Source organism: Phocoena phocoena, chromosome 3 (assembly GCF_963924675.1).
Source record: "Phocoena phocoena chromosome 3, mPhoPho1.1, whole genome shotgun sequence".
Lineage (NCBI taxonomy): Eukaryota > Metazoa > Chordata > Mammalia > Artiodactyla > Phocoenidae > Phocoena > Phocoena phocoena.
The window spans coordinates 153483484-153508479 of NC_089221.1; the positions used below are offsets into that span (position 1 = coordinate 153483484).

General features: G+C 59.1%; 2 protein-coding genes across 3 annotated transcripts; one reads left to right on the plus strand and one right to left on the minus strand.

The window, feature by feature from the left end:
* On the plus strand, window positions 1–9085 carry PRR7 (proline rich 7, synaptic). Its single transcript, XM_065875149.1, has 3 exons — window positions 1–138; window positions 7633–8286; window positions 8510–9085. Exons 2-3 carry the CDS (start codon window positions 7875–7877, stop codon window positions 8905–8907), a joined length of 810 nt encoding a protein of 269 aa, XP_065731221.1. The 5' UTR covers window positions 1–138; window positions 7633–7874; the 3' UTR covers window positions 8908–9085.
* Window positions 9086–9752: 667 nt separating this feature from the next.
* Window positions 9753–23594, minus strand: DBN1 (drebrin 1). 2 transcript variants are annotated; one of them, XM_065873262.1, is made up of 15 exons: window positions 23381–23466; window positions 18789–18844; window positions 18097–18209; window positions 17842–17916; window positions 17616–17762; window positions 17399–17476; window positions 17010–17161; window positions 16861–16924; window positions 13554–13613; window positions 13342–13465; window positions 12443–12580; window positions 11927–12097; window positions 10863–11542; window positions 10448–10550; window positions 10197–10267 (listed from the first exon to the last, which is right to left on the minus strand). In XM_065873262.1, exons 1-15 carry the CDS (start codon window positions 23464–23466, stop codon window positions 10197–10199), a joined length of 2118 nt encoding a protein of 705 aa, XP_065729334.1. The 2 variants fall into 2 exon arrangements, with proteins under 2 accessions (XP_065729335.1, XP_065729334.1); XM_065873263.1 differs by lacking the exon at window positions 12443–12580 and having other exon boundaries at window positions 9753–10267; window positions 23381–23594.
* Window positions 23595–24996: the final 1402 nt, after the last annotated feature.

Here is a 24996-nt window from a genome sequence, read left to right on the forward strand (position 1 = left end):
GCTCTCGGAGCCGCCTTCGCTGCCACAGTCCGTTCCCTGGGGCCGCCGCCGCCTCCCCCGGGTCGCGGGCTCTGTCCGCGGGGCCCGTGCCGCTCGCCCCGAGCCAGGAGGACGAGCTCGAGGAGGATGCCTGGGCCCGTGAGTACCGCGGTGGCGGGCCGGTCGGGTCCGGAGCGCGGGCGGAAGATGGTCCCGGGGCTAAGCCCCTCCCCGCGGGCGGCTCCGCGCCCTGGCCCCAGGTCGCCGCCCCGGACCCCCGCCCCGGCCAGCCCCTCCCCCAGCCCACACCGGAGGAAGGGAGGGAGGCAGGGAGAGAGAGGGAAGGCGCCAGTGAGCCAAGAAGCGGGAGCAGGGCGCAAGCCGCCGCCGGTTCGCTTGGAAACGGTTGCCACAGCAACCGGGTTGCGCTCCCCGGCAACGCGGCTGCAGGGCGGCGACCCCCTATCCCCGCCCCCACGAGGGGCTGAAGCCCCGGGGGACTCTCCCTCTCGCGGTGGGGGGAACTTCGACCCTCTGGCCCGTCTGGGTGTTCCTGCCTCCACAGCCGTCGAGGGTGGGGGTGGGGGGCGAGCGGCCCCGTGGGCAGGAGCTGGCTCCCACGTGGCTGCAGTCGTCGCAGCAGGGCTCCTGGGGTGGCAGCAAACGTGGGGGCGGGCCAGCCCCTGGGCCAGCCACGGGAGGAGGAGGCATGGGTCCGGGGTCTGTGCCCGTCACCCCAAACCCAAACCCCACCACCGCCACCCCCGCCAGCGAAATGGCCTGACCCGAGTTGGGCGCCCCAAAGGTGATGGTCCCTACCAGGGGAGATGAAAGACGCTCGCATCCCTCCTCCTCACGGCCAGAGCATGTGCCACACCGTGGCTTGGGCCCGCGGTGGGTCTCTGCTCCTCTTCTCAAGCCACCATTCTCCGGGAAGGGGTGGAAGGAGCGTGGGCAGTAGCAGAGGAAAGGACACTGCTGACCCAGGGAAGCTGAATCCCAGGCCAAAGAGAAGCACCCGACCCCCTGTCTGGATCACAAGTGTCCCTTTCTTGTCTGAGCACAAAGCCCAGACTGTGCTGGGTGGCATGCAGGTTGGCCGACAGGCAGGCCAGCGCCACATGGAGATGTCCTATCTTCCAGGGGAGCTCCTCTGAGAGGAGAATGGCCGCTGAGTCAGAGGAAATGACCTCTGGCTCCCCTCCCAACCTCCCCTCAGTGGATAGCGTGCTGAGGGAGAGAAATGGCCCTCCTGCCATCTCTCCCGGGCCTGACTCAGCAGATGCCAGCCCCAACCGCAGGCCTTGGACCCAGCATCCCAGTGACCACAACCACCCTTGGGTTTCCTTTCCCATCCAGGGAGGTCTCCTGGGTACCAGAGGTGACCATTACCTGGGCATGTGAGGCCTTGACATAGATGCCCTTAGATGGGTGGTATCCTAAGTCACGCCTGAGTCTCCCACAGGCAGGAGTGCCTTTGGAATTACTCACAGGCTCCTTTCATTCTGTTCCTGCTGTGTGAGACCTGTGCTGAGCATTCTGCATCCATGATCTCCTAGTGCTTACAACATTGTGCAAGGTAAGTTTATTATCCCCATTTTAGAGATGATGACTCCAAGGCTCAGGGAGGTAAAATGACTTGCTCAAGGTTGTACAGCTAATAAGTGGTGGAGCTAGGTTTCCAGTGCAGGTTTCTCTGCCGGCATGGCCCCTCTTTGCTATAGTATTGCTACATGCTATCTCTTGTGAGCCAGGCGGAAAAGAACTGTAGAGCCTTCTAGAGGAGCATTCTTAACCTTCTTCTGCATTCCTCCAGTGAGGCAATTCCCTATGTCTTTTAGGCCTTGGCACACCTTTCCTTCTTCCAGCAAAAGCAGCCAGATTCTTGCCCCCAGATGCTCTGTAGGACCGTGCTATGGCTGGGTTGCCTCCTTTCCTCCCTCCTTCCATTTTCTCTCTCTGAGGGAAGCTGAGCAGTGAGGGCTACCTCAGTCCCCCGGGAAACCCCCAAGGCCCTATTCCTTGGTTTGTGGGCTCTGTGGCCTGGTCAGCTTGCAGCCCTGGCTGTAGCAGAAGGAATTTAGCAATGATGGGCCCATGCACTGCTGGCCCCTATGGGTGCTCAGTCTAGCTCAGGGGCTAGAAACCCAAATGCCTTCAAGGCCCAGGTGGACTAGGGCACTAATCAGCTGCAGTCTGTGTCACCATCTGAGAATGTGGACTTGGTATGACAAGGTTGTCCAGTTTTCAAGTTGACCCAGAAATTTATGTTAAATCTCCTGGTTTTTAAATCTTGGCAGCTAATCATATTTTTCAAAAATGATTATGGGCCAACAAAACATGTCCATGAACTGTGTCCAGCCTGAGAGTCACAAGGCTGAGATCTCTAGTCCAAGGGAAAGTGATGGCAGTTTTTGCTAGACCATCTCCAGGCTTGTGTAGATGTAGTTCCATGGGCCAGTTTCCACATTTGAGCCTCTTGAGGCTGCAAGGTGCTGGCATTTGGTTTGTCAAGTGCAGCTGTATATGCTGGTGTATTTTCACATCCCCCATCGGTTCTGCTCCTACCTTGGCACTGCCAGGAAGGTCTCATTGTCTCTGTCATACAGGTGAAGAAACTTCAGCTCAGGCATGGGAATAGCTGGGATGGGATTACACAGCCTGGGCAGGGTATAAGTAGGATTTGAACCCAGGGCTCCCTGCTCAGTGCTCTGCGTGTTCACCAGGCTGCCCCTCAAAAGAGGGTACAATCACCTCCGCTTCCCCCCCGCCACAACCCCTGAGGTGTGGCCAACTCCCTTGGAGGGGCAGATCTGAGTACAGTAGACACCAGCCCACTAGGGCCCCAATCTCTGTTGTACTGTTTGCAGTTTCGCAAGCCCTGGGTTCCTGGCATTGTGCTGAGGTTGGATCACAGAGATGCTGCCTGCAGGTGAGGGTGTCAAGCCAGTACCTTGGCCTCGCTGGAAATGAGGTTCTGGCCAGCTCTGCGCCTGGCCGACTGTGGCAGGTGGGACAGTTGCCATCATCTCTCTCTGGTTTCAGTTCATTTGTCTTGGTGTGGGAGGAGTGTAAAAATGTCACCAGTGCCTCCCTAAAATGGCCTTCCTGCCAGGACAGTGGGCTTTACAGTGCCCTGGATTTCATAAGCCCACAGGCTATGTGGGCCTGTACAGGCCCCAGCTCCCTGCCTGTAGAGTGGGGATGGCAGCAGCTCCCTCCTCGCTGAGGTAATGAATCTAGAGAGGTTAGCAGGGGGCTTGGCACGTGCAGGGCACGCAGGACAGGTGAGCGGTCACCTTTCCTACCCCACCCTCATTCCACACACCATACTCTCCTCCTCTCCTCTGTCCCCCAGCCTGAATGCCTATTCCTTCACTTGACCAGCAACTCTGGTGTCACATCCACAGCTTCCCCTTGTGACCCAGAGCCCCTGTTGCCTGGGATTCCTTCTTTCCACTCCAGAGCCCCTGGTACACATCTCCACGTAGACTTTTCCTTTTATTCACATAGACGTATGCATCCTCAGCTTGCTTACAAACCTCCCTGTGAGGGCTGAGAGCTGCTTTCTCAGTGACATTTTGGTGAATGGCCAACATTTCCCAGGAATGAACTAGATGCAGACCTAGCTCTTGAGGTATTCCTTGTCAGACAGCTAAAAGACCAAACAGGTAACTGGACACCTCCAGTTACTCCTTCAACAAGTGGTTTTTGAGCTACCGTATGCCAGATGATCAAGGCAGATGCAGCCCTCGTGTTGGACACAGGCCACTACAGAACACTGTGATTGATATCGTTGGACCTCTCATCCAGCCCTGCAGGGTGAGGTAGCTGGAGGCTGACACGTCCAGGGAGGTAACAGGTGAGGCTGAGGAGCACACGCTGGGGCGAGAGCAGCGAGGCTGTGTAGCAGCTGGGTTCAGGAGCAGGCCAGGGGGAAATGGACAGTGTGGAGAGTGGCAGGCCAGGCAGAAGCACAGCGTGGAAGTAGAGAGAGTGGTGGCAAGCACGGTAATGGGGGCCCAGGTGAGAGATGACAGTGACCTGACCCAGCCAGCTACGGTGGGGGGACAAAAGGAAGTGGACAGATGAAGACACACTATACTGAGGGTTAAAAACAACAGGATTTGGTAGATGGTGTAAACGGTGGGCCCTTTGCTGAGATAAAAGAGCCAGCAGCAGATCTTTGGGGTCTAAGGTTAGGGGGCCGGGGTTCTCCATACAGAGGAGTAATGTGGGAGGTGCCCACAGCAGTGCACCAGGCCCTAGAGTAAGAGATCTGTGTGACCTTGGGGGTCATTTAATCTCTCTGAGCCGAGTGTTCTCATCTGTCAAATGGGCAGAATGCTCACGTAGTTTATAGGGTGACTGAGAACTCTCTGTGGCATCCAGCCCGGGGGCACACACCTCTGCACCCCCAGCTCTGAAACTGTGGACAGCAGTGCTCATGTTTGTTGGGCATCTCCAAGCCCTTTGTATGGATTAGCTCACTCTTCTCCACGGCCACTGACGAGGAAACTGAGACAACATGTCACCCTCCAGCTCTCACTCCCATCCCCTGCTGTGCTCCCAGTGAGTGTGTGGCCTAAGAAAACCCTACAAAGTGATATACTCACAAACTCCACAAATAAACCAAGATGGAATCCTGAAAAACGTCCAAATAACCCGCAAAAAGGTAAGAAAAGAGAATAAGGAAACAAACAGAAAACAAATCATAAAACGGCAGACTTAAGGATGAGTCTGGCCAAAGGCTCTGCTCCCAGCACACAGTTGGAGTTGGTATTTACTAGGGACCAGGCATGCATCTGAAGGGGATGGGGAAGGTGAGTGGCTGTGAGCAAGAGGCAGGGTCTGAGTCTGAAGGGCGCCCCAGACCCGGACAGGAGCATGCACAGGCGTGAGGGGATAAAGGAACAGCCCTTTGGAAAGGCTTTGAGAAGCTTGGCTTGGTCAGGAAGAGCACTTGGAAAAGCCTGAATTAATTCCTTGACATTTATATATTGGGCAACTACTGTGGATTAGATGAGATATTACTGAGCAACTCCTATGGACCAGCCCTGTGTGGGGGGCGGTCAGAGGGCCAGCTCAGCTGTGAGACCTTAAGCAGACTTCCTCTCTCAGACCCACAGAGGCCAAGTCTGTAAAATTCAGCAATAGTTCCTGCCTCTCAGCTGGAGTTTAGCTAAATTAGAAATAAAAATACCCACCAAGGCTTGTCTACTGTGTGTCAGGCCTTGTTCTGGGCCCCTTCCACACAGAATCTTATGTGATCTTCAACACTGCCTTCTCACTGGGGGTCATGCCTATTTGATAGATGAGACAGGCTGAGAGGCGACAGTGGCACCCAGTGGGTCTTGGGTGTGGCCTGTCCCAGTCCTCCTAATGCCCAGCGAGCTGAGCTGGACCCCTCAGGGCACAGTCCCTGTCCTTTGTTCCTTGTTAACCCTAGAGCTGCCATTCCATCTCTCCTTCATCCTGTAGCCTTTCCCACTGTTGAGCTGAGGACTGGTTGCCAGAAGCACCAAGTTTTGGTAGGAAGGAGTAGGAAGGCGCGTTTTGGCCACAGGCTGGCCAGCCTGGCCAGTGTCCCCACGACTGCCAAATCTCCTGTACTGAGTGCTCACGTGCATTTATTTACATCTCACTCATCACTTAGGGGAAAGTGTTTCAACACAGACTTTGGATTCACACTCAGGCTAAATCCTAGCTCTTCCCCTTATTAGCTGTGTGACCCAGGGCAAGTCACTTCCTTCTCTAAGACTGTCTCATCCATCAAATGGGCATGACCCCCAGTGAGAAGGTGGTGTTGAAGATTGCATTAGATTACTCTGCATGGAAGGGGCCTAGAATGAGGCTTCACACAGTAGACAACCCTTGGCAGGTATTTTTATTTCTAATTCAGCTAAACTCCATCACCTCCAGCCCCAGAAGTGCTCTCCTGACCCAGAGCTGTTCCTACTTTGCAGGCCAAGGAGCCCCCTAGTTAGGGCCAGCTTCCTCAGAGCCCTCCTGAAAATTCCTGTGGGCTCAGGAAAAGGAGAATAACAGATTTAATTAACTCCCAGTGACTGGCAGCATCGTGTTTTTATCTGGGCTGCGTCACCATGGCAGCCTCATGGTGGGGTTGTCGAGGGGGCGGGTGGAGCTATTGTTCCTGCCATTGTGTGTTCTGGAACACAGGCCCAGGAGAAAGGGACTGGCACGGGCACCAATGGCACATGGCACAAAGCAGTCACGGAGTCAGAAAGGAGCCATCTGGGGGAGAAGTGTGGGGTGGCCTGTGTGGCCTGGCTTCCCCCCAGCTTGCTCTCAGACCAGTCTAAGTCAACTTAATGTGGGGTCCCCAGCTTGGGGCTCAGGCTCACTGTGGCCCCCAGAGCTGAATGCATGTGTGCCTTGGTTGGGCATGCTGAGGATGGGGGGTCCACGGGGCTCCTGGAAGAGACCCACAAAGTAGCTCAAGCAGCAGCACTCTCCCACCCCAGGCTAGGGTTTTGTGGCCAGGCTTGGGTTCAAATTATGGAACCGTCAACTGCCATCCACACAGCTAATTGTGTAAAATCTGTAAAACAGGAATAATTTGTTACCCCAAAGGGTTGTATGTGAAAGCCCCTGGGTATAAGGCAGTCAGGAAGGGGTCATTCCTGTTCTGAGGGGGTGGTGAACAGTCGCCTGTCCCTCCTCAGTTAGGGCTCCCTCCTACATACCTCTTAGGATGCAAGGTTCCCCTCTCAACCCTGGTTGTGGAGAGGAAATGGAACTAGAGGTGCCCATCTGGAGTGATGTGGAACCAGGTGGTACCGATTACTTGAGCTAATTTTCCTACCCTCTGCAGAGAGGGAAAGGAATTGGGGGAAGAGACATGGCGGCCTGGAGCTAGAAGGGCAGGGCCAAGTGGGGCTGCGCATGGGTAGGAGGCTGAGGAAGCGGAGACGGAGCTGGGATTCAGCGAGCGGAGGCGCCTAGAGTAAAGGAAAAGAGGGAACGGCCCACGCTCGGCGGTGGCGCGTTGGGCTCAGACAAAGGCGGGTTGCACGCAGTAGCCGCGGGAACCACCCGCCCGATCCCCCCCTACAAGAGCTGAGACAAGCAGGAAGCCGCGGTGCGGTCCAGAATGTTACACGCTTTGGACATCCAGGGTTGGGAGCGGATACAAGGCCTAGGGCGCCAGGAGCTGCCAGGTGTGTATGCATAGGGCTGAAGCTGGGCACCGGCGGGCTGCTTTGGGGGCCTAGGAGGTGGACCACCTTTTCTCCGCCGCAATACAACTGCGCCATGGCTCCCCTTCGGCGCCCTGGGAGTCTGCCTATGGGCCTCTCAAGCCCTTTCGGAGCTGGGGTACCCTGCACCCCGGGGATGCGGATGGCGAATCTCCGTTCGCACTGAGGACGAACCTGGCATTCGCGCGCCCCCTGCTGGCCTGCCTGGAGTCACCTCGGCTGGGAGGTGGCGGCGGCCGGGTCTCAGATACGGGAAAGCCCTACGGGGGAAACCTCTGAGCGTGACGTCATCCAGGTGACGTCACCGGGCCCCCGCGGAGTGCGGAGGTTCCGTAGAGGACGCTTCCCCGGGATTGCGCAGGGCACCGGGGCGGGCAGGGAAGTCGTCCGGGGCTACAGCACGCCTTCACCGCGCCCTGTGTCTGTCCCACAGGTCCCGCGCGGCCCCGGGTGAGGCCCGCCAGCGTGCCTGTCGGCGCCATGGGAAGAAGCGGGCGCCGCTGCTGCTGCCCCCTGCTTGCGCGCGCACGACTTGAACCCAGCTGCGGGCAGCCCCCGGCCGCGGGTCCCCGAGTGACGCTGGAGGCATCTGGGAGCTTGGCGCGGGCCCGGGGCCACGTCGAGGAGCCCATTGTCCAGTGAAACAGCCGAGGACCCGCCGCCCGCGCCGCCGCCATGGTTATGTCCCAGGGCACCTACACGTTCCTCACGTGCTTTGCCGGTTTCTGGCTCATCTGGGGTCTCATCGTCCTACTCTGCTGCTTCTGCAGCTTCCTGCGCCGCCGCCTCAAACGGCGCCAGGAGGAGCGGCTGCGTGAGCAGAATCTGCGCGCGCTTGAGCTGGAGCCCCTTGAGCTCGAGGGCAGCCAGGCCGGGAGCCCCCCTGGCCTGGCGCCCCCGCCACCACCTCACCGCGGCCGTCTCGAGGCGCCGGCGCACGCCCACCAGCATGTGCACGTGCATCCGATGCTGCACCACGGGCCCGCGCAGCCGCACGCGCACCCGCACGCACACCACCACGCGCTTCCGCACCCACCGCCGCAGCACCTATCAGTACCGCCGCGGCCGTGGAGCTACCCGCGCCAAGGTATGTACCGACCTCCGCCAGAGGGCAGCCTGGGTCACTAGGGTGGGCGAGGCCTCGAAAGGGGGCGGGATCGCTGCTTACCCGCGGGGCTTCCATAGGACAGCCTCCTTGAGAAGCTAGGAGGAGGGAGCGGGCTGGGTCTGGGGTTGGCGGCTGGCCAAGGCCTCTGCGGGAGGCTGAGGACGGAGAGCCTCACGTCTTCGGACCGCTTCCCACTTTGCAGCGGAATCGGACACGTCCAAGCCACCGTGCTACGAAGAGGCGGTGCTGATGGCCGAGCCGCCGCCGCCCTACAGCGAGGTGCTCACGGACACGCGCGGCCTCTATCGCAAGATTGTCACGCCCTTTCTGAGCCGCCGCGACAGCGCGGAGAAACAGGAGCAGCCGCCGCCCAGCTACAAGCCGCTCTTCCTGGACCGGGGCTACACGTCGGCGCTGCACCTGCCCAGTGCCCCGCGGCCCGCGCCGCCCTGCCCTGCGCTCTGCCTGCAGGCGGACCGCAGCCGTCGGGTCTTCCCCAGCTGGACCGACTCAGAGCTCAGCAGCCGAGAGCCACTGGAGCACGGAGCTTGGCGCCTGCCGGTCTCCATCCCCTTGTTCGGGAGGACTACAGCCGTATAGAGGGCGCCCGGCGTCCCGGGCCCCACCCGCGGACTCCTGGCCTGATTGCGGGGCTTTTTAAACGCTTCCCTTGGACTGCGGGGGTGGGGGGTGGGGGTGGGGCGGGGCGGGAGGGAGGGATTTCTTACCCTGTTTGTTACATTTTGAGGATAATAAAGGTGTGTGATCTGGTTTGGTACAAGCGGAGGGGGCACCCACTGCTTGCACCCAAGGTTCTGGCGGCCAGGTGTGCCCGGCCTTATCGGGACCGAACCTTGTTGCGCCTTTCAGCTACAAACCGGCCTGAGGGTGTAGAACTAAACCTGAGGTCTGCCTGCTTCAAACCACTGGCCGGTTCCCCAGGGAGCCTCATACCCCACCTTCCTTGCCCTTGAGGTCTTGGCGAGGGCGCCCCCGGCAGCCTTGGAAGTGGGAAGAGTTGGGACTGGGGTCGTGGCAGGCGGTCCACCCCAGATCAGCCCCTGGAGGCCCGGAGCAGCAGGCCCGAAGGGATCTGGATTTCTTTATTAACAGACATGAGCACGACCTGTTACAGAAGTTTGTGCTTTCCAAAAAACAGTTACTGAACGTGAAAAAGGAACCCAAGCAAAGAGGGAGGAGGTGGAAAGGGGCCACCCATAGCCCTGACCTGAATCACGCCTAGGGCCTCCAGCCTGGGACCTGCCCAGCAGGAGGGGGCAGGAAAGGGCCAGGAAGCTGAGAGGCCCCAGCTGGGCCTGCTACTTCCTTCGGACCAGGTTGGGAGGGGTCAAGAGAAGGGGGGAGGGGGCGGGTCCCAGGGAACCAGAGCCCACGAGCCATTTATTGCCATGTTTTAAAATTCGTGCAAAATATCTGAAGCCCTGGACAGAGAATACAAAGTGATATTTTTCCAAGAAACAGAAAACTAGGAAAAGAGGTGGGGGGAACATTTTCCCACCAGAACTTCCCCCCACGCCAGGCCCCAAGCAGGGTGAGGCCTCCACCCCGGCCAGCTGAGTGAGCAGGGAGGACTAAGAGCTACAATCTGGACCGGGTGGGAAGGGGGTGGAATTTGCAACAGCATCTCAACTACCAACGGGAGGAAAACCAGTCAACTGTACAAGTCTCCTATCAACTTTAAAAAAGAGAGAAAAGCTGTAAAAGTAGGGCCCTGTGGGTAGGGAAGCGGCCAAGTCCCCGGCCAGGGCCGGAATCCAGAGTGGGTGCCAGGCGGAGCTGCTGCAAGTGCAGGCACTACGGGCCGTCTGGCCAGAGGCCAGCGCAGGTGGGCGGCCTTGGCGAGGGCAGCCTGAGGGCAAGCATCACCGCTAGTCGCCACCCTCGAAGCCCTCCTCCTCTTCTGGTACCGGGTCTGCATCCCAGCAGGTGATGTCGATTTCTATGGTGTAGGGAAGGGAGGGGAGTTAAGGAGATGGCCCAGCAGATCCATGCCTGTGTCCCTCCCAACCCTGGGGAGCTGTGCCAGCTGTGTGTGTGGTGGGGAGGGGGGCGCTGCCTGTCCACACTTGAACACAGCACCGCCACCCAAATTCTTCTCCATCACCCATCCCAGTACTACCTGGAGGCTTGTTGTAGAACATCGGAGGTGGAGGCTTTGCACACAGCTCTTCCGATTGGGCAAACTCCTCCTCCTGTGATTGGCTGAAATACCCCTCACTGGCCTGTAGGAGAAAAGCTCCATGTCACTGGGTCCCACCCAGCAGGACTAGGGCTGACCTACCAGGCCTGAGCACGTTTCCCCTGCAACCAGCGATTCTATCAGCGGTTGCCAGGCAAACACAGATGCCTGCCTTGGGAATAAAAGCAGAGCTGGCCCAGGGAGGGGGAATGAAATACAGCTTCCCCCCCACCCTCGAACAATGTGGGTCACAGAGAAAGGGGGCAGGGTACTGCTGCAAGCCTAAGGAAGGCAGGGTCAGCCCCCTGCTCCAGCCCTGACCACTTCCCCTCCCATTAGGCAGCCCCAGCCCCACCTGGGTCCCCTCCTTCTGGGTGGTCTCGCCATTGGTCAGCAGCTGGGGCTCTGGCTCCAGCTCCGGCTCCGGCTCCTGATCCAGCTCCTCTAGAGCTGAGGGCAGAGTTGGAGCCTGGGGGGCAGCCAGGGGCTCCCCTTCTACTTCCTCCCCTGGGTCACAGAAGGTGGCTGGTGGCTCAGGCAGCTCATCAAAATTGAGAAGGTTGGCACTGCCTTCACCAGCCGGCGGCAGTGGCTCCTGAGCCACCTCGTCCAGCAGGGGCACTTCTGCCAGAGTGACTTCGGCACCTGAGGGTGGTGTGGGGGCCCTAGGCTCAGCCTGGGGTACGGAGGCCCCTTCCCCATTGCCAGGCCATAGGTCAATGAGGCTGGCAGTGGCAGGAGTGACGGTGTTGGCAACACTGGTGTCAGCAGCGGCAGTGTCGGTTTCAATGGCATCAGCTGCTGGGGTGTCAGCTGCAGAGGCTCCAGCCATGGCAGGCTCTAGAGAGGCAGCCAGGACTGCCTGCTCTGTAGACGCCATGAACATCAAGTCCTCTGTGGGGCTGCCTTGGCCCTGGGGAGGCTCTGGTGCCTGAGGGGACTCCTCCAGCGGGCTGGCCCAGGCCTGAGGGTCTGCTGCTCTGGCTTCCTTGCTGGTTTCTTCACTATCCAGGCCGGGGCTGGGTTCCTGGGTCTCTGTCAAAGCACAGATGGAGGAGACATGTGATCAGCTCCCAGGAAAGGATGCAGGCCCTGGGCAGGCACCCTACAGTACCCTGCCCACCCACTGAGGAGTCCGGGAAAGAAGGCCTCCACTAAGACTTCCATGCAGAGTGCCTTCTAGCACCCACTGGGCCCCACCGCCCCTTTACCTAGTGTCTTTCAACCTCTCAGCAGCCCTGGGAGGAAGGTGCAATCCCCACTCCAGGGAGACACTGAGGTTCAGAGAGGGCAGGTCTGACCAGGGCTCCTCGCTGCCCCAGCCACTTCCAGGGCAGTACAGTCTGGCCCAGATCCCTGGGGGGTTGTTACCATGGCCATTTGGCGTTCCCAGCCCAGGGGCTAGGGCCGTTCACACACCTTGGGCTGCTGGGGGTGGTGGTGGCAGTGGTGGAGGCTGCGAGGACGTGACCTCATCCAGGGCCCGCTCGATCTGCTCAGTGACAGGGGTAGAGGCCATGCTGGAGTCAGATGGGCTCCGGGCAGGGATGGGGGTGGGCACCATCCTCCGGTGGCTGTCCAGGTGGCTGCCTGTGGAACATAAACCCCTAGGCTGGTCAGTAAGGGCCAGGGAGCCAGGTGGAACCAGGATTGTCCACCTTGGGGCCTGACCAGCCCCTCCTCTCTAGAGTCTGGGTCGGGGCTGGGAGCTCCCCAGGCCCCCCAGGGGCCAGACCACAGCTCCAGACCCTATAAGCCAGGCCCCAAAGGGCCAGTGTCCCTTCAGGGCCAGGGGAAAGAGGCAGGCGGTACCTGCTCTGGGGACAAACACCAGAGGTCAGCAGTCAGGCTGGGGGAGTGAGGGCAGGGGGGCTGCTGGGAAGCGGGGGGCCCTCCTTACCCCCCCCCCACGGAGGCCTGGGGTCTGCTACCTACATGGGAGGGAGGAAGAGAGGTTTGGGGTGCGGTGACAGGTGATATAGGGAAAGGGAGTCCGTGGAGGGGAGGAGGAGGAAGAGGAGGAGGAGGAAGGCCCACTGTCCGATGCCTTTATGAAAGGGCAGTACGGACGACCTGCCAAGAGAGACAGACAGAGAGAGAGACAGAGGACAAGAGAGGGTCAGTCTCCCCCACCCCCACCCCGAGGCCTCATCCACCCCCAAGCTGGCCCTGGATGTCCAAGCTGCCTTCAGCCAGGGCGCACATTCAGCCAAGCTGGGCCAGAGCCTCAAGCCAACAGATGACTCCACCACACCAGCCACACACAGCAAAGAGCCTGATACGCCACAATGCAACCAGCCTCAGGGCAGCCCACGCCTCGGAACAGCCTGCCCCACCCCTGGAACCCTAGCCCAGAGCCAAGCACACAGAAGGGGCAAACAGACCAGCAGACAGGGAGCAGAAGGGGGCTTCAAGGAGAGGTGGAAGCTGCACAGGGAGAATCCAACAGGGAACCCTGGGTACAGGCTCCAGGCTGCTCAAACTCAGGACCAGGGAAAGAGCCCACTCCCCATGCACCCACAGCCCTTCAGATAAGACCTAGTTCAACCCCAGCAGGGCTACTCCTTGCAGCCAGGGGGATGCCTTAGCCCTGGTGTGAAATGCCCAGATGGCTCGAGCACAGCCCATTGCTCAGCCCAGGCCCAACACTGACCCTGCCCGAGCCCTTCTCAGCCCTGCCACCTGGAGGTGGCGGGTGGAAGCACACTCGATGACTGGCCTTGCCTTCTCCAAGGGGTCCTTGGGCAAGGTTTCCCTTCCAAGAAAGGTCCCAAAGAGGCTCAAGGCCAAAACCTGAGGAGTGGGGATTGGGTGGGGGTGGGAGCTGGGACTACCTGGTCGGTGGTTGAAGGGTGAGGGCACATCACAGCTGCCTGCGGAGGCCGATGCAACTCTTTCCTGCTGCTTAAAGAACTCCCGTGGGTTATCAGGTCGCTGGGCAATAATGGCTGCTGCCTCCTGGGGGCACATGGAAAGGGTCAGGCCAGGCGGGGCCCGACTGAGGCAGCCCTACCAAACTCAGATGTCTGGTCCCCCTGGCTCTCACCTCTACCTCCGATTCTGACTTCTTCATCTGGGTCTCTTCCTCCTCATCCCGCTGGTCACCCTGGAAACCAAAAGGGAAGGTGTTCTGAGCACCCCACTCCCACAGGAGCTCTTGGCTTTCTTACAGCCCCCATGTTTCCTCCACTATCTGGAACCACTTTCACGACCCAGTCACACAGCACCTTCTATCTGCAAGGTCCTCAGCCACCTCATCTCCAGTCCAGATAGGCCCCTGGGCACCCAGGGCCACCCAGGAGCACTCCCTGATTTGCAGCTAACTTTTCTCGAACCTCCTACCCCAGCACCTAGCCAACCACACCTCCATCACTGCTGCGTGGATCTTGGTATCACGACTAAGGTTTCTTCATTAGTCCCCTGCCTCCTTGTTCTCTTTCCCCCCATTTCTTCTCTACAGACCTGAAAGGATCTTTTCAAAATGTTAATTAGTCGCCATCACTTAAAAATCAGGTTTTCTTACTGAGATCAGGGTCTCCAGTTTCTCTCGAAATGCCAGAAGCCCTGGCAACACAGGCCAGCGTGTCCCAAAGCAGCCATCGACTAGAGCTGCACTGTAGCAGCCCACAGGGCGTGTGTTGTCCAGTTCACCACAGTCCCCACCACTCCCTACTGCCCTTCACATGTCCACTTCACTCGCTGTTTTGAGATTGCAACCACAGGAGTAGAGGTAGGTGGGGCCCCTTTGCTTGGCCCATGTTCCCTTCTCCCTGCCTGATCTAGTCCATCACCTCTCACAACGCTCCCCTCCCACCCTGACTCGCCCACACCCTGTGAGATGCAGGCATAAAGTCCTCAGCATGATGTAGTTGCAGTTCCTGGAACATGCATACAACTTCCCACCTCCGTGCCTTGGCATGGGAGACGAATCTCTCTCCCCAAGTACCCGACCCCCACCCCAGGTCCAGCTCTTCCTGCTTCCGGCCTCAGCTTGGGCACTGCCTCCTTGGGAAGGGGTCCCTGGCCCATTCAGGTCATTTCCTTCCCTGGGTCCCCATGAGGTGTTCCAGGCATACTCCGCAGATTACACTGCGTCATAATTTCCTGTTTCTGGATCATCTTCCCACCCTCTGTGGGTAATACAGGATAAGAACTCACTTATGTGTGTGAGTGGCCAGCCCAAGGTTCAGTTCATACCTGTTTCCTCAGTTGAACTCATCACACCAAAAGCCTCAAGAGGGTTGTCACCCCAACTGCCACTTTGTGTCTTCCAGAATGAAGTCTAAACTCCTCCTCTGACCTTGCTCTCTCCTCCCAAATTTCCCAGCGGGCTCCAGTCATTGGGGAAGGCTCCTTGCCTTCCCCCCAAAATGTACATCCCACCAGCCTTTGCTGTTACGCTGCCCCTGCCTAGTATAACCTTGCTAGGTTCCTCTGCCTTGTTCAAAAAAAAAGGACCAGAGGCAGCTTACCACAAAAACCTTAACTACATAACACTGTGAAAAAAAACACTGAAACAAATTAGAGCTTGGGGTTGGAGAGAGACATCAATGCACTAACCATAAAGGTCAATAGCACTGCTATGCCTGAGCATCTTCAGATAAATGGAAGCTCCCCGGCATCCCGGGCAAAAAGGGAACTCACATAAGGAATGCAATTCTTATCAGAAGAGAGAAAGCAGAACAGCTCCTTAAGCCAATGTAAAGCACTTCTAAATGCCAAAGTTTCTCATGTGGGAATTCCCTCAGAGGACCTGAAGTTGCAGGGTAACCACAGTGACCTGCTAAAACACCTACTGCCACTGTCACATGAGCCACACTTGAAGGGCCAGATGAGACTATAAAATAATGATGTGACACTGTAGGCCTTTGCCTGAAACACTGGTAATTGGTGAAGATGAGCAATCAGTTCAGTGGGTTCACTATACTATTCTTTCTACTTTTGTGTACGTATGTGAAATTTTCCATAAAAACAAGCTTTTTTGAAAAGAAATTGCTCTGAATGGATGAACAAAATCTGGTATACACATACAATGGAACATTAACAGCTTTCAAAAGAAAAGACATTCTGACACATGGATGAACCTTGAAGATGCTATGCTAAATGAAATAAGCCAGTCACAAAAGGTAAAATAACGGCGTGATTCCACTCATACAAGGTACTTTGAGTAGTCACATTCTTAAACACAGAAAGCAGAAAGCAGTTGCCAGGGGCTGGGGGAGGGGGCAGTGGGGAGTTAGTGTTTAATGGGTACAGAGATTCAGTATGGGAAGATGAAGAAAATTCCAGAGATAAACAGTGGTGACGGCTGTACAATATAAATACACTTAACACCACGGAACTGTACACTGAAAAATGGTAAAGATGGTACGTTTTATGTTATGTACACTTTGCCACAATTAAAAATAAACTAATTAATCAATTAATTGTAAAAGAGCCTTGTTCATCTTGTTCTCCACCATGTTTCTCACACCGGCACATGGCAGGTGGCAAGGGTTTGCTGAATGAATGAGGCTGCAGCTTACTAACCACACGTCCTCTCCACCCCCAGGGGCTAACGTGAGTGGAATGACCTATGACAGCCATTAATGCCAGTGCCGGCAGGGCTGTCCTGCCAGCTCCCTCCCAGCCTCCTGTGGGTGTGACCTTGGAGTCTGTCTGAGTCCCCGTGGCCCAACGGCTACCCAACACAGTCCCAGTCCAGACGACTATTGCCCACCTCCTGTCCTAAACTCTAACCATGCTCAGCTTTGAATGATCTTAACTATTTCTCAAGTATAAGATTAAATTCAAAGCATGAAGATTTGACTCCACTGTGATTCTGAAGGGGTCAATCATGATGACCCTATGGGCCATCCCAGTGTTTGGAGGTTCAGCCAGCACCCCTGGAACAAGTACCTGTTCTCAAAGAGACACTACACACACTTGTATGTAGATGCTCAGAACTCCAGCCCAGATCCATTCAATGGCTCTGCAGTATTCTTGCCGTGGGGACCAGGCCTCGAGCCCCATATAAGTGCAGGAAGCATGTCTAATCCACCTCGAGCCCCTCAGGCCCTGCTGGGCGGGGCCAGGAGGAGCCTGGTCAGTGAGGGTCTGGGTCAAGGTAGATTTTCTCTTTCGGTCTAGAGTGTTAGCTTCTCCAAGGAGGTCTCTTTCCACAGCCAGGGAACAGAGCCTCACATGATCGGGTACCAGGCCTGACACTGCATGCTACCCCATGCCCATGCAGCGGTACCCAGAATGCCCAGCACTGTCCCCAAGACACTTACTCCCCCCGCAAGAGGCCCAGGAACACGAGGACCATCCTCGCTTCCCTGGGCAGGAGACAGGAACCCCGACTAAGAACTTACAAAGATAGACTGCTCCTTCAACCGCCTCTTGGCCTCCTCTGCTTCTAAAGTCTGTTGTTTCCTCCTGGAATGAGAGGTGCAGGCAAGCCTTCAGGATGGGCCCACGTGGGGCCCACGGTCCGGCACCCCGGGGGTGGGGCGGGGCGCACCTGTGCTCCTCGATCTGCTGCTCCCGCTCCCGGTAGCGCCGCTCCCGCTCCTCCTGCTCCTGCCGCTCCTGCTCCATCCGCTCTTGCTCAAACCGGAGTCTCTCATCCAGAGCCTTCTTCCGCTCCTCCTCCTTCCTCAGCTCTTCCTCCTTCTGCAGCACCCCGTGCCAAGGCAGTGCAGGCCCTGAGCCTGGGGCCCGCCCCAGCCCTCCAGCCCATCCCCAACCCAGGGTTCTGAGAACTCAGGGGCTCGCTCTTTCAGTAGGGGAAGCACGTAAGATGGGCCATGCTGTGCAAGCGAGGCCCTTAGGGAGAGAAGGCAGAGCTACCCCATGGGGTCAGGACAGGGAGCGGCAGCTCAGCCTGCAGGCCGGGGTCGGGGTCCACACCTTGGCCTGCTCCCAGAACTGCTCGCGGTTAATCCGCTTCATCTCCACAGCTGCGTCGGTCTTCTGATAGGTGGTGCCCTGCAGAGTCAAGCGGCCTGGCGTGAGCGCAGCCCACAGGCCGAGCGCTCAGGAGCCCCCACACGCAAAGGGTGAGGACTGAGAGGAACCGGACGGCGGAGCCCTGGGCAGGGCCAGCCTGCCCGGGGCGCACACTGACCACCGGCTCGGCGTTCTCATCCTCACGCAGCCGCAGTCGGTGCAGCACGGGGCTGGAAAGCCGTGCCAGCCCGTTGGAGAGCCGCTGCCCGATGGCGCCCGCATCTATGTCTTCCACACTGCTGGCGTTCACGACCACATCGACGCCCTGCAGCAGGAAGAAGGCGTGTTCAGGCGGCAGGGCTCCCTCCCATCACCGCCCCCATAAGCCCTGACCCTGCTCGCACCTGGAAGAACTCGGCCACCTTAGCCACGTGGCTGGCACAAGCACATTTGCGGGCATCAGGCACATCTTCGCCAACCTGCAAAGTACCCAGCGAAAGGGGGTGTCGGGAAAGGACAAGAGTTGGCGGCAGGCTGAGGCCCAGGGCTCTCTTCCCGGGACTAGTGGGGTTCTCTCCAGCAGTGTCAGTGAGTGGAGTGGGACGGAGGATAACCGTTCTTGGGCCTTCGGCTCCCTTCCCCAGCCCATAGCTGCATACCCAGTTGATGAGCACGTATTTCGGCAGGGCAGCCTGGGAGTCCTTGACGCTGCAGAAGCCATACATCACCTTCTGGTTCTCAAAGTGGCCAGAGAGCTCCTGCAAGCCCCCATCTGGGGGAATCAGGAGGGTGTCAGGCGCCATCTCCTGAATCCCTCCCCCACAAAGGGCCTGGAACCCAAAGCAAAGACTCTTCCTGTGGGCTCTGCAGGCACCGCCAGAGATCTGGAAGTCCCAGAGTTCTGTGTTGGTGTGAAAGAGGCAGCAGGCAGGTGTGAGCTTTGCCTCTGAATCCCCCAGGACCTTGGGGAAGAAGTGAGGAAGTGTTCTTCACACATCAAGTCTCACGCGGGGCTGGCACCCACTGAGGTAAAATAAAACCTTTTAGGGCTCTCAAGAAAGTGGGGTGATCTGGGCCATCCCTGCCAGGCCCGTTCCCGCCTAGCTGTGTGACTTCGGGCAAGTCACTCTCCCTCTCTGAGGCTCAGTCTTCTCATAATCAAACAGGAAGCAAGTCTCCCTCCCTCCCCACCCTGGGGATCTTAGGGATAACCACAGGAAGGACACTTGGCCAGACAAGTGTGGGTCTGCTGGATGAAGGCAGCGAGGTGGCCTGGAGCCAGGCGGGTGGGGAAGAAAACAACCAGAGGAGCGAGCGGAGAGGAAGGCAAAGGAATGGCTGGAATTCTTACCTCCTGACGCTGCAAGCTTGAGGTCATCTGAGCCATCCTCATATGTGTACAGAGCCCTGGGGAGAGGGAGGGGTGGCTGGGAGAACTGGCAGGGCCCAGGCAGCCAATTTTGGGTGGAGACGGCTCTCGGGGGGGTAGGAGGGATACAGAGGGGGCAGGACAGGAGGGGGGTTCCAGCCCAGCACTTAAGCCTTGTCACCATGACAACAATGGCTAAGCACCATTTCAGGCTGGAACCCAGTGAGGGACAGTCTGGGATCTGATGGAGGGGGACTGGGTCAGGTGGGGAGCAAGCAGTGGGGAAGAAATCGCTGCCCAGTCGCTTGCTTCCAGTGAGCCAGTGTGCTGCGTCCTCGGAGCCCTGGCCCTAGCAGCCTGCAACCCAGCCAGCGGTGTGAGATGGAGATTCCAAGGCGACGGTTCCTTGGTTACCGTTCCCTGGCTACCGCTCCTCATCCCCATTGGCCGTTGCCAGGAACCTACCTGGCGCGTGCCTCGGTACCCACTGCCCCTCCCCCCACACCGAGGGGGATGGGGAGAGAGAACCTGGTGCTGTTCAGCTCTGGGCATCCCCTGGTAACTATGGCAACCCAGCAATTGGCACGCGACCGGCCCACCCCAGCTGCATTCTCCTGAACACAAAGGACCCCAAGGGGACACGCCCTCAGTCTCAATCTCAGTCTCTCTGAAATGGGGATGAGGTCACCATGGTCACTCCTGCCTGGACTCTGGCCCCTGGGTGAATGTGCTCTCCTAGCCTTCCAGCCCTAGGTCTCCTCCGCCCTAGCTGAGGCTCTGGCCTCTTGGGACTGCTGGCCTTGCCTTCCCTCTCAGCTTTGGCAGAAAGCTGACCTAGCAGCCTTCCTCCTTCCTCCTCCTCCCTAGCTTTTTCTACACAGGTAGCAGTGGCACAGCATCCATTTCACAGAAGGGAAGACAGAGACAGCTCCTCCCCAGGACCCACTTGGAGGACAGGCTTGGGGCCAGGAATAAAGGTCATGTACCGGAGGTGCAGGAGGCTCAGCCCCTCCCCCAAGCTCCCCTTTCCTTACTGCCAAGGTAGGGGGCTAGGAGGAGAGGAAGCAGGAGCACCAGGGAGATGCAGAAGAGAAAGCGAGCAGGGAGAGGAGGCAGACAGAGAAGACAAGAGAAGGGAGGGAAGTGAAGGGATGAAGAGAAAATGAAGGAGCAAGGGAAATGGGAGGGAAGGAAAGAGGGAGGAAGGGAGAGAGGGAGGAGGGTGGAGGGCGGAGCAAGGAGGGAGCAGGGAGGGCCTGGTCCAGGCCCAGCCCCATGAGGTCAGCACAAGTCACTGCCAGAGCCAAATGGGCCCCCAGCCCCCTGCTTCTCGGGATCCCTCCCTCCTGAAAGGGACACAGGTGGGCTGTGGGGCCGGGAGCTCCTGGTCCAACTGTTGCCCAGGCTACAGTCCTGGCAGCTGCTTCTCAACACAGCTGTCCCACCACCTGTCTGGCTGCCCTAACCCACCACTGGGAACAAAAGGCCCTTAGAGAAGCAGGGTCTTACCTTCTCCATTCCACAGATGAGAAACTGAGGCAGAACTCCAAGACCCTGGTTCCCAGACACTGCTCTGGCCATCACACCTCCCTGGGGTGACTTGTCAGCCTCTCCTAGGCTCTCTGAGGGACCCTGGCTCCTCCCAGGAACCTGCCCCTTCCATTCTTTACTCCTTGCCTACCCACCTGCAGCCACCTTTCCTGCTGCAGCCCTGGCCCTTACCTGGTGGAAACCATAGTTAAGTTCAAAGGTTTCAGCAGGCCTTCAACCCTGAGCTCCGCCCACCTGCCTTTCCAACCAGACCTCCGTATCCATACCATACACTCGGGTCACACTGGATGACTCCCTGATTCCCAGCCCAGTTCTGGATATTTCCCAACCTGGAGCCTCTGCATGTGTGGTTCCCTTCACAGGGAGGCCAGACCTGTTTCTCCACCCCATGCCCATCCCGGACTGAAATCTCTCAGGGACCCAATGCCAGCTCCCATGAAGCCCTGCCCTGCGCTGCACCTCCCCAAAGCGCTTACCACACTCCAGCAGGGACAGGAAGAGGCACCTGAGCCTGCCCCAGTGCTCACTAGACCACCGGTGCTTCTCAAACACATTCGAGGTGGCCTGAGCCTTGGGTGGGTGGGAGCTGGTGAAACTGCAAGGAATCAGGATGGAGCGGGGCAGGAATCTACACCACCTCCAACCCCTGGAGACAGACACTGTCCTGAACTATAAGCTTCGTGAAGGTGGGACCATCTTGGCCAGAGAAAGTGGACTGGGGTGAGGTGGGAGCTGGAATGTAGCAGCTCCAGGGAGATCCTGGGGTCAGCTGAGGATGGGGGGCTCAGGGCAGGTGGATTCTTCAGGACAATCACACTCTCAGGATATCAGAACTGGAAGGGCCTCGGGTATCCCAGGTATGGTTGAGCCCAATCCCCTTTTCCTCTTTTCAAGAGGACCAGAGAGGAGCAGAGACTTGGTGTGGCTATGTATAGCAAGTCGGATCACATCCAGGACAACACTAGTTCTTTTCACTACACAGTCTGACTTCCTGGGTCCCCTGCTGCCAGCATCAGGGCAGCGGTCCGTTTCAGAGCGAGCCACCTAGGAGTGAACTCCCCCACCCCTACTCCCCACTCAGAGGCAAGGTAAGGGAGGGAAGTGCCAAGCCCCGTTTGCCCAGACAGCAATTTTACCCAAGACGCCCTCCTCCAGCCTCTGAGTACAGGGTCTGCCCCTGAGTCTTGAGACTCCACTGTACCCCTGTGGAGTTCTGTGCTAGGTGCTGGGGGCCCTCATGTCCCCTTCTGCAGGGTGATCCTCACATCCTTTCTACCAAATGTTTATCTGGGCCCTTGGGAGTGAGCAAATGTATGTATGTATGACGGTGCATGTGTACATCTGTGTGTGTCCCACACACAACGCAGATTGGGGTGGGGGAGGGGTGAGGCACGCCAGTGATGAATAACTCACTTTGGCCACATGGATGCTGCTGGGTGGTGGGAGCCCAGGCCTCTGCTGAGCAGGATGTGGGCCAGCAGTGGCTGTGGGAGCTCTGCCTTTGGGAAGGTAGGGGTAAATGGGGTGGTGGCAGGCAGCACCCCCAGACTGGAGGGCAAGGGTTCTGAGGTGGGCTGTGCCTCTCTCCAGGCATGGCCCATATCCCAAGGCCAGCTCCTCCACCAGGCCAAGCCGGCCACTTGCCCTGAACTCCTCCCATGATCTCAGTCCCCATGGGGCAGGGCTGGGACAACGGATGGGCCGCTTGCCCGCTTAGCCTGTGCTGGCCTCTCCTGCGACTGACCCGCAGGACACGAGAGCTTGCTTGTCTCCCGCGTCCATCCCTCCAGGCCTGGCCGCCCGCCAGTGCTGCAGTACTGTGGCATGGATGCCTGGCCATCTTGTCCCCTCCTCCAGCCCCCAGGTCAGTGTCCTCCCAGCATGAGGGTGAGGCCAGCCCAAGTGAGGTCCCTCAGACCTGCCTTCACTTTGTGTTTCCTGCCTGCCAAGGAGAGAAGAGCCCTAGGGAACAGAATGGGCATCTGCCCCAGGAGAAGAGTATCTTGGGAGAATGATGATTCCTGAATGGGGCAGTGTGAAACCCCCTGGCTTTCCTGCCACCCTGGGGACTCCAGTCCCAGAGCAGGTGGTCCAACCCCTCCCACAGCCTAGGGGGAGACAACAGCTGGGGAGGGGAGGAGAGGGCAGCCCAGCTCCTCCCCCACAGAGGAGCTGAGAGCCCCTTGCCCCTGGGCCACCGGGCTAGGGGCTCAGTGGATCCACTCACCCCCTCATCCTTCTCTGGGAACTCCCTGCAGAGTGGTGCGCCTGGGGGCTTCCTCCCAGGGACCCCACCTGGCTCCCTAGGCAGGCAGTTCAGTTCCTTTGGCATGTCCCAGCCCAGCTGCCTACTCCCTGCAATCCCCTTGGCATCGAGGAGAGCACTTATCCTTGCCTCCGCCTCGACCCCTCAGGGGAACAGGAGTCACTTGGCGGTGGCCCTGTGGCAATGAACGTCTTTCCATCACACCCCAACTCCGAGAGGCCCCCCGGTGGGCGGGGCGCCCCGGCCCCCAGCCCGCTCTACTCCTCCCCCGCCCTAGCTTTCCTTTGTGCTGTGGCCGGGGCCGGGTTGGGCCGGGTAGGCTGCGCTGGCTCTGCTAGCTCGGTCCCTGCCCCGTCCTCGCCCGCTCAAAGGTGGCAAAGGTGCCCTTGGCCGCCCATGCACACCTGTCCGCCCGGCCCGAGGCAAAGGGGAGGGGGCGGGCGATGGGCTTCCACAAGGCCGGGAGGCCCCGGGCCACACATCTGCACCCTGCGTCTCTCCAGCCCGCGTCCGGCCACCGTTCCCACCGCGCGGCTGGGGCCGCCTCCGGGCGCTTGGGGTCCGCCGGTGCCCCGCCTGGCCCGGCCCGGCCCCTCCCCCGGCGCGCACAAAAGCAGCCCCTCCCTGGCCCTCCCGGGCCGCTGCACCATTTCGGGGTCTCCCCCTCCCTCCCGGCTGCGGGGCGACTGGGCCGGGTGGAAACAAAGGCGCGGCGGCGCGGGGACAAAGGGGCTGGGGGGCGGGGGCGGGGGCTCACCAGTCGGCCGCGCTCTCCTCCCGAATCACCTCCTCGTACGCCGCCAGCAGCTCCAGGCGGTGGCCGCTGAAGCTGACGCCGGCCATGCTGCGGGCCGGACCGAGGCCGAACGGACAGACGCACGGACGGACGGAGAAGGAGGGAGGGAAAGAGGGACTCGCCGCGCCGCCGCCGCCTCGGAGCCTCTGCAGCGTTGCGAGCCGAGCGAGCCAGCGGCCGGGGGAGGGGAGCCGGCCGGCGGGGGGCGGGGGGCGCTGGCTCCGCCCGGCTCGCTCACTCCGCGCGCTCGGTCCTAGCGCCGCCCCGACCCGGCCGGGGGGAGGCCCGCCCCCCCTTCCCGGCCTGCCCCGGGGCGCCCCCACGCCCCTCGCCGTCAGTCCCTGCACCCCGCGCCCGGGCGGGTATACCCATCTGCACGGGGCCATTCTTCCCGTGTCCCAAATTCTCACCTGTGGTGTCCCCAGCCACAAACCTAGCCCCGTCCCCACCTTTCCAATCCCTATCCAGGCCCAGCTTCATCCCTCTCCTTCCCAGCTCCCGGTCCCAATCCCAAATCCACTCCATTCCAACCCGGCCCAGCCCCACTCCGTCCTTAATTTATCTCCACCCAGCCTCACCCCTATCCCTGGTCCATCCCAACCTCCAGCCCCAACCCAGTTCCTGTGCCAGCCACCCCTGGCCCATCTGCAGCCCATCCCCACCTCTGAAAGGCCCATTCCTAGTCCATCCCCATCACTGTCCACTGCTGTCTTCATCCCCAAATCCAGCCCATTTCTTTCCCCTCCCAGCTCCAGCCCCACTCCCAACCCCATGCTTAGCACACACCCACTACCCATTCATCAGACCCCATCCCTAGCTGCACCCTCCTCTTTCCAACCTACCCTATTCCCATTCTGATCCCTGTTCCCAACCACACCCCTCCATCCCTGCCTCCTAGACCATTCTCAGCTCCTTAACCCAACATTGCCAACCTCTACCCCATCCCTGTCCTACCCTATGCGGAGCACCCCTCCCTTACCAGCTGCCCCCTGAGTCCTCTCAGGTGGGGCCAGACTAGGAGATCCTTTGCCTTCTCTCCCAAGCCTCAGGCCTCCCAGAGGAATCTAACCCCAGACTCTCAGGGCAGGGCTCCTCCAAGGACACTCCAGGGCCAGCTTCCTGGCACCTTAATTTCCCAAAGCTCTGAACACAGAAAACACTGGGGCCTAAGAGGAGTCCCTCGAGGGGAAGTGGACACCACTGCCAGGGCCTCCTGGAGCATCTCTGCTCCTGTCTGAGCTGGAATCCTGAAACCCTCTGCAGCTCTCAGAAGCCTTTACCACCACCTACAAAGCCTCCCACCCCTGTCCTCCCAGAGGAGGTGACAGAACCTGAGCAAACTTTACCTGGTCCAATCTGGGAGGTGGTGGGGCTGGGCCTCTGAGTTCTGAGTTGGGTAACCAGCTGGGCCAAGAGGAGGAGAGCAGTGTGTGCACTGATCTCCAGCAGTGGGCCCCAGCACTTTGGGGTGGGAAGAACCTCTTAAAACTCAATACATTTCATGGGAACTCTCTGCGTCCACTATGCCCATGGACCCCTGGGCCTGGCAGTTTCTCCACGGCCCCCACTTGGAGCAA

What these genes read in the sequence shown, in the direction of transcription:
- PRR7 (XM_065875149.1), top strand. Translation starts at nt 7,875, where the DNA reads ATGGTTATGTCCCAGGGCACCTACACGTTCCTCACGTGCTTTGCCGGT. An exon ending in GTGGAGCTACCCGCGCCAAG is followed by an intron (nt 8,287 to 8,509) that starts GTATGTACCGAC and finishes CCCACTTTGCAG; the next exon opens with CGGAATCGGACACGTCCAAG.
- DBN1 (XM_065873262.1), bottom strand. Translation starts at nt 23,466, where the DNA reads ATGGCCGGCGTCAGCTTCAGCGGCCACCGCCTGGAGCTGCTGGCGGCG. An exon ending in AGGTGGCCGAGTTCTTCCAG is followed by an intron (nt 17,763 to 17,841) that starts GTGCGAGCAGGG and finishes TTCCTGCTGCAG; the next exon opens with GGCGTCGATGTGGTCGTGAA. An exon ending in ACCCTTCAACCACCGACCAG is followed by an intron (nt 12,581 to 13,341) that starts GTAGTCCCAGCT and finishes CTCTCTTGGCAG; the next exon opens with GTCGTCCGTACTGCCCTTTC.